The sequence below is a fragment of the Camelus bactrianus genome, chromosome 9 (genome assembly GCF_048773025.1).
Source record: "Camelus bactrianus isolate YW-2024 breed Bactrian camel chromosome 9, ASM4877302v1, whole genome shotgun sequence".
In the NCBI taxonomy this organism is placed as follows: domain Eukaryota; kingdom Metazoa; phylum Chordata; class Mammalia; order Artiodactyla; family Camelidae; genus Camelus; species Camelus bactrianus.
Genome location: NC_133547.1, coordinates 6,878,610 through 6,891,312, shown reverse-complemented (window position 1 = coordinate 6,891,312; position 12,703 = coordinate 6,878,610). Strand labels below are relative to the sequence as shown.

General features: G+C 47.4%; 1 protein-coding gene and 1 pseudogene across 2 annotated transcripts in view; one reads left to right on the top strand and one right to left on the bottom strand.

Annotated features, from left to right (window-relative positions):
* Positions 1–9,836, top strand: part of LOC105062593 (galactoside 2-alpha-L-fucosyltransferase SEC1-like) — a 22,677-nt gene extending 12,841 nt beyond the window's left edge. The window contains exons 4-5 of one of the 2 annotated variants that reach the window (XR_012508975.1): positions 8–5,569; positions 9,642–9,836. Coding sequence is in view for 1 of the 2 variants with exons in the window: in XM_074369298.1 (XP_074225399.1) it covers positions 13–1,035 (1,023 nt within the window). In the remaining variant the exon portion in view is untranslated. Of the gene's footprint in view, positions 1–7; positions 8,368–9,641 lie in introns of those variants that run through there. The other variant, XM_074369298.1, reaches the window with a different exon arrangement.
* Positions 8,433–12,703, bottom strand: LOC105062755 (amyloid protein-binding protein 2 pseudogene; annotated as a pseudogene).

Sequence of the window (12,703 nt, the reverse complement as noted above, 5' to 3'; positions counted from 1 at the left end):
CCTGCAGCCACCATGAAACTCCTCCGGGCCACTTGCCCTTCCTTGTCCACCATCTTCTTCCTCTTTGTCATCTTCGTGGTGTCTGCCATCTTCCACTGCCACCAGCGCCTGGCTCTGGTGCCCATCCCCTGGGCCTACCAGGGTCATGTGGTCCTGGTCTCCAGACACCTGCCCAGCGGGGGCATGTTCACCATCAACTCCAAAGGCCGCCTGGGGAACCAGATGGGGGAGTACGCCACCCTGTATGCCTTGGCCAAGATGAATGGGCGGCCAGCCTTCATCCCACCCCAGATGCACAGCACTCTGGCCCCCATCTTCAGAATCACCCTCCCTGTCCTGCACGACACCACGGCCAGCAGGATCCCCTGGGAGAACTACCCACTGAACGACTGGATGGAGGACCAGTACCGCCACATCCCAGGGGAGTACGTGCGCCTCACCGGCTACCCCTGCTCCTGGACCTTCTACCACCACCTGCGCGCCGAGATCCTCCAGGAGTTCACCCTGCACGACCACGTGCGGGAGGAGGCCCAGAATTTTCTGCGGGATCTGCAGGCCAAGTGGGCCGGGCAGGCCACCTTCGTAGGGGTCCACGTGCGCCGTGGGGACTATGTCCATGTCATGCCAAGGGTGTGGAAGGGCGTGCTGGCCGACCGGGGCTACCTGCAGCAGGCCTTGGACTGGTTTCGGACCCGCTACCGCAGCCCTGTCTTCGTGATCACGAGTGACGACATGGCCTGGTGCCGGCAGAACATCAACGGCTCCCTCCGGGACGTGGTGTTCGCCGGCAACGGCCAGCAGGGCTCACCTGCCAGGGACTTTGCGCTGCTCATCCAGTGTAACCACACCGTCATCACAGTGGGCACCTTTGGGATCTGGGCTGCCTACCTTACAGGTGGGAACACCATCTACCTGGCCAATTTCACCCTGCCCAACTCCCCCTTAGACATGATCTTTAAGCCACAGGCAGCCTTTCTGCCAGAGTGGGTGGGTATCGCAGCCAACCTGGGGCAGGCCAGAGGGAACGACCCCTAGCCGTGCTCCTCTTCTGCCTCGTCTTCGGGTCTAACAGGCAGCATGAGCTTGGACACCTGAGTTTAAATCCAGGCTGCTCTGCCTCCCAGCTGGGTGACCTCAGACAACCTCTCGGTGACTTAGTATACCACCTGAAAAAAAAAAAATAATGCAGCTCTTTGTGAGCACGCAGCGAGTTCACTTGGTGCCCTGGAAACACGGGGTGAGTGTTGGCTGCTAACGTACATGTGAGTGGCGCGCCCTGAACATTTGGACTGCTAGAAGAGAGAGGCTTTTTTTTTTTTTTTTTTTTTTTTGGCCATCTCCTTTATGGCTCCAGGAGCATGGAGTCCAAATATCTTGCAGTTGCTTCCTGAGAGAGTTTGGCTCTTCCTGCCCTCAAATGAAGAGGAGCTGGGTGTTTTCAGCAGCTGAGAATTAAAGCTTTGGGTTTAATGGGCCCTTACCATGAAAAAATGTGAGGAAAACAGGATTTGAGAGGATGAATCACAGGGAGATACCCTTGGTGGAGTGTGGGAGGGCCTGACAATGATGGCAGGACTCAGGCAGAACTCAACTCTGGGCTTTGGGTGTCTTTCCTGCAGCGGCAAAGGCACTCACAGTCTACATGACATAGAAGCAGCAGGCGGACCACCTAGGGGCAGGGACCACAGAGATCGGAGCATGGCCGTGTCAGCAGTCACCTGGGTGGCCAGATAACCTCACACCCTGCACTGCCTGTGCCCCCAGGACCTAATGCCACTCTGAGAAACCTCAGTATGGACGAAAGTTGGATGAACTGATTACAGTACTGGTTTTCCTGTGTTCAGTGTATTTTAAAGTATGGAGATACCAGTATTTTTATTGGTGTGCTACTCCTTTTTGGAGATTAAGAAAAAGTTAACGTATAGTTGTTTACGTTCATTTACATTTCCACCAAACATAGGTGCACTGGTTTAGAAAACATTTCAATCACCTCTCTTTCCTGTTTTAAACTTTCCAAGTATCTTATTATTTGAATTCCCATTTCTTGGCATACTCGTGAGGTTGAACACCTCTCCTTTCATGATTAATAATTTTGTTACCTCCCCAGAGCCATTTTGGGCCCCAGTTGACTTCCTTAAGTCCTTCATGGTGTCATCATGGTGTGGGGGTAAGGTCAAGAGGATGTTAAAGAAAGCAGAAGAAGGGTCTGAAGGGGCAGGGAGTTGGGGAGAGAGGTTCTGTATTTGCTACCTATTGCTGTGTAACAAATTACCCCAAAATTTAGTAGCTTAAAGCAACAACAATAACATTATCTCTTAAGAGTTTCTGTGGGTCAGGCGTTCAGGAGTGGCTTAGCTGAATGGTTCTGTTTGAGATACCCAGTGAGGATGCTGTCAGGTCTCCGCGAGGGCCACAGTCATCTGAAGGCTTGCCTGGGGCTGGGGGATCCACTTCCATGGCTGGCGAGTTGGTGCTAGCTTGAGGCTCTTGGTCAGATCCTCTTGATGTGGACCTTGGTGGGGCTATTTGAGTGTCCTCACCACATGGTAGCTGGATCCCTCCAGAGAGAAACCCAAGAGACCAAGGTAGAAACAGTACCTTTACAACTGAGCCTCACCTTGTCACACACTGTCACATCTGGTGTGTCCCACCCATCACAATGAGCAGCCTGAGTCAGTATGGGAGGGTCTGACACCAGCAGATGAGGATTATTTCAGACTAACTTGGAGTCTGCTGTATTAGTTTGCTAGAGCTGCTATAACAAAAGTACCACAGATGAGGAGGCTTAAACCACAGACGTTTATTGTCTCACAGTTCTGGAGGCTTGAAGTCTGAGATCGAGGTGTTGGCAGGGTTGGTTCCTTCTGAGGGCTGTGAGGGGATGATCTGCTCCGAGCCTCTCTCCTTGGTTTGCAGGTGACCTCTTCCCCCTATGTCTTTACGTCTTCCCTCTGTACATGTCTGTGCCCAGATTTCCTCTTCTTCTAAGGACACCAGTCATAATGAATTAGGGTCCACTTAATGATCTCACTTTAACTTAATTACATCTATAAACTGGGCGTAGGACTTCAACATAAGAATTTTTGTGGGGACACAGTTCAGCCCGTAACAGCTCCCAGTGTCCATTTCCAGCCCTCCCCACCCCCCCCCGGAGTCAGATTGGTTTTGGTCCCCTTGCCTTTTCTCCTCCATTCTCTCAGGACCAGCCCTTCCTCCTCAAGATAATTTACCTTAGCCAGGATATTTTCCCAGATTCTCTCTTTGGGAGAGACTCAAGCCAGAAGGATAGAGGAACCTCAGCCCTGACCCCAGGTTATCTGTCAAGTGCAACATCATTGGAGTGCAGAAGCGGCTGGCAGCCATATCTCCCATTTCAATAAAACGCTCATGTGGCAGGTTCCTTCCTGCTGCCCCACCACAAACATCGCCAGCTTCCTCCACCCTGCTCTGTGCCCTGGGAGGCTGTCTGATGTTATCTGCTGTGGCTCAAATGTTCCTGCCCCCACCCAAATTCCTGTATTGAAGCCCTAATCTCCAGTGTGAATTTGGAGGTGGGCCTTTGGGAGGTGATTAGGTTGCACGGGTGGGGCCCTCGTGAATGGGATTGATACCCTTCTAAAAGACACGAGAGAGATGTATAAGGGCCAAAGCAGAATTTGGGCAGCTGCCAAAATAAATTGCATGGATTCATTTAACAAATATTGATCTGCCAGTCAGGGAGTGGGCTGTCACCAGGAAACAAATCAGCAGATCTTGGACTTCTCAGCCCTCAGAATAGGGAGGAATACATTTCTGTTGTTTAAGCCACCTAGGGTGTGGTATTTTTGTCAAGGCAGACCAAACTGGCCACCATAGGATCTGTAGGCTCCCCTGCCCTATGCCTCCCTGTTGGCCAGGTCAGTGGGATCATAGTCCAGAAATCACAAGAGGAAGGAGAGTGAAGCTGGGGTGTTTATTCTCCCAGATCCATCCCTGCTGACCAAGAGATGGTACCAGCTGCCCACTGTTGCCAGCCCCTGGGAGCTGTACCATCTCTCATAGTTTACCCTACATTCTACCCACATCTTTGTAAATTATCCTGTTAAACTCCTCTCAGGTTTGCCCCCATGAGTGTTCCATCTCCCGCCAGGACTCTGAGTGGTGCCCCCAGGATTTTGGTATTACACAAAAGAAACCCCCCGCCCCCGTTCCCACTTTGCCCCGACATTGAACCCATTAGCTGAAATTCGGGCCAGCTTAGTGGAATGAGGACTTGTTCTCAGTCCAAGTCAAGCTGATTCACAGAACATACTGAAGAGATGTGACATTGCTCGCAGCCCTGACTTGGAGGATGAAGCTGAAATCTCTGGAATGATCATAGCACCCATGGGCGAGAAACTGAGCACTAGTTTCCTGCACATCTTTTCTTGCATGTCCTGGGTACCATATAGATGCTGGAGGAAGATTCAGAAGACCTGTGCTCACAGTCACCCTCTCATGTTACCCGCCAGGAGGTCTCTACCCAGAAAGAGCCCTGCAGGTGGACAGAACAGGCACCAGCTGGCATCTGCGAGCCGAATGGAGCAGTGTGATATTCTGTATTGAGTTCTGTCTAATCCAAATGCTAAGGCCCCCCAGCTCTGTTCCCTGTGCTTGAAGTGCCCTGCTTGAAAGAGGAAGTTAACTTTTATTGTGTCAAAGCAGGAGCTAGCCAGCTGCCAAAAGTAAGTTACACGAATTCATTCAATAAATATTTACTAAGCTCCTTACTGTGTTTGCAAATCCAAAGCAGAAGGTAGCAAGCCCTTAAAAGCCTTCCTCTTGCTCAGAGGGGACACAAGGATGCCCAGAAGGACAGAAACCACTTACTATCTCCCAAGACAGAGATCTCATAGCCCAGCACACTAGACAGTATCAGCACATAGTGTATGTTTCTTATGGGTTGAACTGTGCCTCCCAAAAGCTATGTTGAAATCCTAACACCCAGCACCTCAGGATGTGACCTTTGGAAGTAGCATCTTTACAGATGCAATTCGTTAAGATAAGGTCACACTGGAGTAGGGTGGGCCCTTACTCCAACCGGAAGGGTGGCACGCAGACACGCAAGGGGGAAATGCCCCGTGCTGAAAGAGATAGGTTGCGGGCCTCCAGAATTGTGTTTAAATCACCCAGTGTGTGGTATGCTATTACAGCAGCCTCATAAAACCAATACAGCGTTTAATGCATTTTTACTGACTGAACTGAACAAGCCTTGGGTCAGTGCTAGACTCCTGGCTTAGCACAGAAGCAATTAACAGCCAGCACGTCTCCGGCTGCCTTCACCCAGGGCATGTGTTCCTGGTTGGAGCCTGGAACCCGGGGGGCCATTACGAGAACACCAGGGCTGAGTCAAGCAGGGTGGGACCTAGTTGAACAAGGGAAGCTGTCAGAAGCTATCCAGGTATGGCATTGAATGACCTACAGCAATATCTTTGCTTCTGATTTAAAAGTTGCTGAAATCCTCAGAGGCCATTAAGATCGCGTGAAGGATTTCTTTGCAGAAGATTCTCAGTGTTGACTAGATGCCTGGACCACAATTGAGCCAACCCAGGTAGGGCTCTGGGCCCCTTGAGTCATCCCCGGGTGTTAATTTGAGCCCAGCCAGAAATGAGATGCCTGGGTGAGATAGCCTTCTTGGGCATTATTGGACTCAAAGGAACGGAGCCAGCGGGGCTGGTTTTGCTGAGTAAGGTTCATTACACAGTTCAGCTGTGGCTCACAAGCTTCTCCGTCTTACTGCCCCCAAATTCCTGATAAGCCCCTTTCTCAGGGCCACTGAAAGCAAAGCCTCCCCATTCCCTCTGAAACCCACCCTTTAGCACTAGGCAACCACCAATCTGCTTTCTGTCTCTGTGGATTTGCCCTTTCTGGACATTTCCTGCAAGATACGGTTCTTGGGCCAGGCACTGTTTAACCCCTCAGAGAGGTGAAGCCACTTCCTCCAGGATCACACAACTGCCGAGCGCGGGAGGCCGAGTGGGCAGCCCGGGGCCAGAGGGTGTGCACCGACCGCAGAGTCACAAACCCTCTGAGTCATCAGGTGAAGTACAGTCTGTGCGGGGCTGAGTGAACAGAGGCTTTGCTTTCAGTGACTGATTAATGGTTTGATGAAAATGTTCTAAAATGATGGTGGGGATTGATGCGTAGCTCTGGATCCATTCTGATTTTTAAGTCACTGATCTGCAAGCCACTAAAAACCACTGAATTGTAAGGGGGAGGGTATAGCTCAGTGTAGAGCACATGCTTAGCATGCATGAGGTCATGGGTTCGAGCCCAAGTACATCCATTAAGTAAAAATTAATGACAAATAAGTAAGCCTAATTACCTCCCCCACACACAAAAAAACCCCAAAAACAATGACAAAAACAAACCACTGAATTGTATACTATTAAAAATTATTTTTCTTCTGGTTTTATTGGGATATACTTGAAATACAGAACTGTATGAATTTAAGATATACACCTTAATCAAGTCAGATAGTGATTCAATTAACATACATCATAAAGTGATTATCCCAAGTTAGGTGGACACACATCATGTCATACAGACACACAAAACTAAAGAAATAGAAAAAAATTATCATGTGATGAGAACTCTTAGGATTGACTCTCTTTGAATCTTATACTTTAAATGGGTGAATGTTTTTTATGAAGTATAGTCAGTTTGCAATGTTGTATTAATTCCGGGGATACAGCATAGTGATTCAGTTATACGTATATATTCCTTTTCATATTCTTTTTTATTATAGGCTATTACAAATTTAAATGTGTGAATTTTACAGTATGTGAATTCTACCTCCATAAAACTGTTATCTAAAAAAACAAAAAAACAAAAAAACCCCACAAACCAGCGCCAGGCATGTATACATGTGTAATGAGTGTGATCTATTACAACACACAAAGCAAAGAGTGCTCTTGTTTGTGAGCGCTGGGGCAGCGACCAGTGGATCTTCACCTTTGCATGAGGATGTGTTGGTGGTGGTTAGAAGGGAAAAAAGGCAGCTTTGAGACCATCCAGGAAATTATCATTTAGGCTGGGTGTTATATGATGACATATTTAGAGATGATTGCTAATATTTAGATCTAGTAACAGCATGGTGCTTTTTATACATTTTAAATGGTTCTCATCAATCTGAGGAGCACACTGATGTGTTTACAGATTGAATGAGGAAGCTGGGTCAGGTACAGATGCCCAAGACTGTCAATATGTTGAAAATGCAATGGGTACATGGGGCTGCGTTGTATTATTATCCTGTCTACTTTTGTGCATGTTGTTAAATTTAAATTCCATAGTATGGTTTTTTAGAAATATACCACAACCCCTTTTTGTGCCAGAGGACAAGCTTAGGAGTGGCTTGGCCCCATTCCCAACCCCACATAGCTCTCCGTCTGATGGCGGGTAACCTTGGCAATGGAGGCTGGAAGGATGTTGTAAGTGGTCCTTTAGTTTACACTGAGTATCTCCTGATCGATGCAGAGGTGGATGACAGGGTGTCGAGGGTTTTATCCGCAGCTCTGGACACCCATGCACCTTCCCTGTGGTCACAAGGGAGCTTTCCATCCACATTCCCACATGCAGCCCTGGGCCCCTCAAAGCCCTCTAGCTCCACGGTTAATAAGCAAAACACATCCTGTGATCAGATACTTATAAACCAGTTTTTCACCTACTTTCATGTCTGGCAGAATGTTCAAAAGTCATGGGGACGCAGGACAGTTCCTCATTAAGCAACTTCTGGCATCGCCGGCCCTGGTTATGAAATGGGATAGTGGTATCCAGAGGCAGACTTTACTTCATTTCCCTTCGCAGATACTGCATTTTTTACAAGTCAAAGGTTTGTGGCAACCCCACGTGGAGAAGGTCTACAGGCGCCATTTTCCCAACACCATGGGCTCACTTCTCTGTGTCACATTTTGGTAATCCGTGCCATATTTCAAAGTTTGCATTATTATTCTATTTATCATGGTGATCTGTGATCACTAATTTTGATGTTATTATTGCAAAAAGATTGTGAGTCGCTGAAGGCTCAGATGACGCTTAGCATCTTTTTAGCAGTGAAGTATTTTTATTAAGGTATGTACGTTGTTTTTTTAACTCTTAAATAGTTTTATTTAGTTCTTTTTTTCTTTCAGGCTTTCTGCAAAATGAATTATTTTTTAAAAAGAAAAAAAATTTTCCTGTTGTTTATTCTACTAGGTTGAAAATATGGGCCAGATTACTTAGACGTGTGGTACATGCTGAATATAACTGAATATATGCTTATTCGTATGGACACTCTGCAAGATAGGGATCACCCACATAGGGTCAATGGACTGGACGAGTGTTTCGATGCAAATTCCAGCCCCAAAAGCCAGCATGGTTTAGATTTCACAGTATGAATTCCCTGGAATCTGGGAAAGGGTAACTGAGGTCCTCCCTCAGCAGCTCGGTCCTTCAACATTCTGAGAAATCAGGAAGGACTGCACCGCTTCTTCTGTGGACAGGGGGCTGGTGTCAGTGTCTTCAAGAGCATCGGTCACTGAATACTGCCGATGTCGCAACTGGTTCCAGTTAGACAGAACATTGTGATACTCAGACACTTCCTCATAAGTTCCTGTGGCGTTGTAAAGTTTAATGAGGCCTCAGTAATCATATTACTCTAGTCCTTGTAGCCTTCACCAGTTTCTTCCCAATTGCTATAGATCGCAAATTAAGTTTCTCAGCATTTTCATACTGATCCACATTATAATTATATAAAGAAGCCAGATGTCCCACTGAAAGGGCTACTTCATAATCTTCTTGCCCAAGAAGTTGCCCTTTAATCTGAATTGCTTTGACGTGCATTTCTTCAGCTTCCGTAAATTTTCTCATTGTCTGATAAAGTCTCCCAAGTTTTCCATAGTGTTTTGCAGTCTGTACGTTAAATTCACCAAAAGCTTTTTTAGGTAGCTGGAGTGAAGACAGGTGCAAATCATGAGCTTCTTAAAGGAGCCTCTGTTCAGTTTCTTTATTATGACAGTCAGTTGCAATCTCCTCTAAAATAAGTGCTTTCACCCTCTTTGAAGAAGCCAAAAGAAGATGATCTTCAGGTAGGATGTGGGTAATGATACCAACAGCTCTGCATGAAACAGTGCATCGCCAAACTTCCCAGAGCTATACTGGTGAATGTAAGAATAAGCCAAGTCTTCATGAGCTGTTGCTACATGGATATTTTTGCCGCCAAACACTGACTGCCAGACGTCAAGGGCTGCCTGATAAATTGCAACAAACTGACAGATATTATCTACATTGAGTAAACAGAACCCATAAGCTAGCAATGCGTCAGAATAATTAGGGTGTTTGGGTCCAAAATGATCCCTTGCCAAATACACTGCATGCTTAATTAACTGTTCTGCCTTCTTAAATTCACGTTTTACAACACAAGCCTTAGAAGCTTGTCTTAAAACATCCACCACAACTTTGACTGGTAAGCCCGCTGTGATTTCTTTCATTGCCTCAATGCACCATTTATATGCCTCGTCATAGTTACTTTTTGCAAATAGGAGTGCACATAGTTCTTCACGGAGTGCAGCTTTGTTTGCTTGCTGGCCTTGTTTTGAGAGTTTATCCATATACGTCTGAGCTAACTTAAATGTTTCTTCACTCAGATGGTATTTGCAGTTTCCATTTCGCACATGAAGCAGCCTTACACAACATTTCTTCTGCACCAAACCAGTGAAGCATCTCATCGTGTAGAGTACACAACTGAAGGCAAGACAGAAAAACTTTCTCAGCATCACTGTACCAGCCTGCATCTGAAAGCAAGCCACCAAAAACAAAGCCAACCTGAATGGCTTTTTCCTTTACCGCAGCATCTGATTCTGCTATATACGTGCACCGTCTACTGAACGAGTTAGGCCAAGACTGAAGCAACTTTCACACCATGATCCTTCAAAGCCTGGACACAATGATGAAGCAATTGTCTTTTATCCAAAGCTCTCAATACTTTAGCAAAAATTTCCAATTCACAAAATTCACTGCCCTGTTGACGCAAGCATCGCTGTTGGTACAGTTTGTTGTAAACATCGAACTGGACGGAACTTTTTGGGCAAGGAGCGAGTATCTTCGCGGGCGTGGATGTAGCTGTCCACAACAGCGGAGATGGCAGCGTTACACAGACTCTAAGATCCGCTCTAGTTCCACGGCCGCCGTCTCCCTTCCCTCCTCTGCCGCCTCTTCCGCCTCCCTCTAGCGAACTCCTGTGCGGCCCGGGCCCCGGAGGATTCGTAGGGGCGGCGGTGGCCACGCGGGCACGCAGCAGAAGGGCGCAGCCGCCCTGCCTCCTCCGGGCCAGCTAGGGATGCGGCGGCGGGCGCAGGCCGGCGCGGAGAGTGGCCAGGAGCCAGGCCCAGCCGGGCCCAGCCGGGCCCAGGCCCCACATTCTGGGTTTGAGAGCACCCCGGGGTCCGTCCCAGCGCGGATCTCTGCAGGGGCGGAACTCCGTTGTGGGGTTTTTTGTTTGTTTGTTTTTTGTTTCTGGGGGGATGTAATACTACTGCACACTTAATAGTAGACATATAGTGTAGACATAACTTTTATATGCACTGGGAAGCCAAAAAAATTTTATGTGACTTGCTTTATTGTGATATTTGCTTTATTGCAGTGGTCTGGAACTGAATCTGCAGTATCTCTGAGGAACGTTTGTATACATATGTACGCCCTCCACCTAAACGCACACTAGTTACATGCATAGAGGCTGGTGGGCAGTTACTGGCTTCCCCCTACATTTCAGGGACATCAGCCCGGGACACGGAGTTCTGAAAAATCCTTCCCTTCCATCCTTCCTCCCTTCCTTCCTTCCTTCAACAAATACAAATTGAGCTCCTATTATCTACCAAGAAATGTTCCAGGCAATGAGGACACAGTAGGGAGCAAAACAGTCATGCCTCTCAGCGAACTGCCTTAGTGGAAGGTGTTTCAGTTAGCTAATGCTGTGTGACAAGCCAGCCCCAGCAAAACAACTTCAACTGCAAAATGTATTATTTCTCACAGTTACATGGATTGACTCGGTGCTTCTTCTCTCCTTGTGGTGTCATTGAAGCCTCTTCATGCAGCTGCACTCAGCAGGGAGCTTGGCTGGGACAATTGGGTCTCCTCCACATGGCCTCTCTCCTGAAGGACAGATGGGCTTCCTCACAGCATTGCAGCTGCATTCCAAGAGAACGCATATCAGTGTTCTAAGAAATGCAGAAAGTGTGTGTGCTCAGTACCCATTACAGACAGGGTTAGAGTGATAGTCACTGCTTACTAGTAATTGTCCACCTCCTTGTGCCTTTCCCATGGGGCCTCCTGGCTTATCCCCGACAGTCTCCTGAAGCAGGCACCAGGCTGTTTCACAGGCTGGGGGAGTTCAGATCCTCAGCCCTCATGTGGCAGTCAGGTTTTGAACCTAGGCCAGTGACACTCAGTGCATCTCCCTTCTGTACTGCTGCCCACTTCTCTGCAGCTCACTCCACGCAAAGGACAGCCAGTTTCAGGTTTGTTAAGCAGGGGTTGGACTGAAGGATGGCAGGGAGCTAGAGTCCCCAAAGCAGGATGTTGTGGATTCAAATCCTGGCTCTGGGCTCCTGGGAAGGGCATGACTTCTCTGCCTTGGTTTCTCCATCTGTGAGGGGAAGAGGGTCCCATGAGCACTTGCTCTGTAGGTGTCAGGTCCCCTCTGCATTTACTCAACAGAGACTTTTGAGCTTTTATTACCAGCAACAGTGGTTCTGTGTTCTGGAAGCAGTGAGTGTTGCTTTTCAAAATACTGACTGAACCTGTGTTCACAGCAGCGCTGTCCACAACAGGCAGAAGATGGAAGCAACCCAAGTGTCCATCAGTGGATGAACAGATAAACACAATGTGGTCTATCCGTACAATGGGATATTATCCAGCCTTCAAAAGGAAGGAGATTGTGACACCTGCCACAACATGGGTGAACCTGGAGGACACTATATACTAAGTGAAATAAACCAGTCACAAAAAGCCAAATACTATATGATTCCCTTTATATAAGGTACTTAGAATAGTCAAACTCATAGAGACAGAAAGTAGAACAGTGGTTGCCAGGGGCAATGGAGAGGAGTATTGGGAGTTGCTGTGTAATGAGGACAGGGTTTTGGTTTTCCAAGATGCAGAATTACTGGAGATTGGCTGCACAACACTGCCAGTATATTTAACACTGTTGAACTGTACACCTAAAAATGGTAAAGATGGCACGTTTTATGTTATGTGTATTTTACTATAGTTTTTAAAAACACACACACAACAGATATGGGTTCAAGGTTTAAATCCTAGCTCTGCCACTTCCAGGCTGTGTGACTTTGGGCAAGTGACTGTACCTCTCTGTGCCTCGGTAGTGATAATTTACGGGAGTGGGGAGGATTAAGTTCTTGATATTGTGCAGCAATAAATAACATAGATAGGGCTCCTGCCTGCAGGGAAACAACAATCACTACAAATATTCTGATTCTATTATTATTGTTTTATTATCATTCAAGGTGCAGTACAGATATAAAACAGGGTTATGGGAGTTCCTGGTGGTTTATGAAGTCAGACTAACTTTGACCCCCAAACTGCAAAGGAGCTGGCAGGGCAAGGGGAGTGTAGGGATTTGGGAATGAGTGACTTGAATTAAAGACCTGCCTCTAGGTCACCTTCTCCATGTGACCTTGGCCTTCTGAGCCAT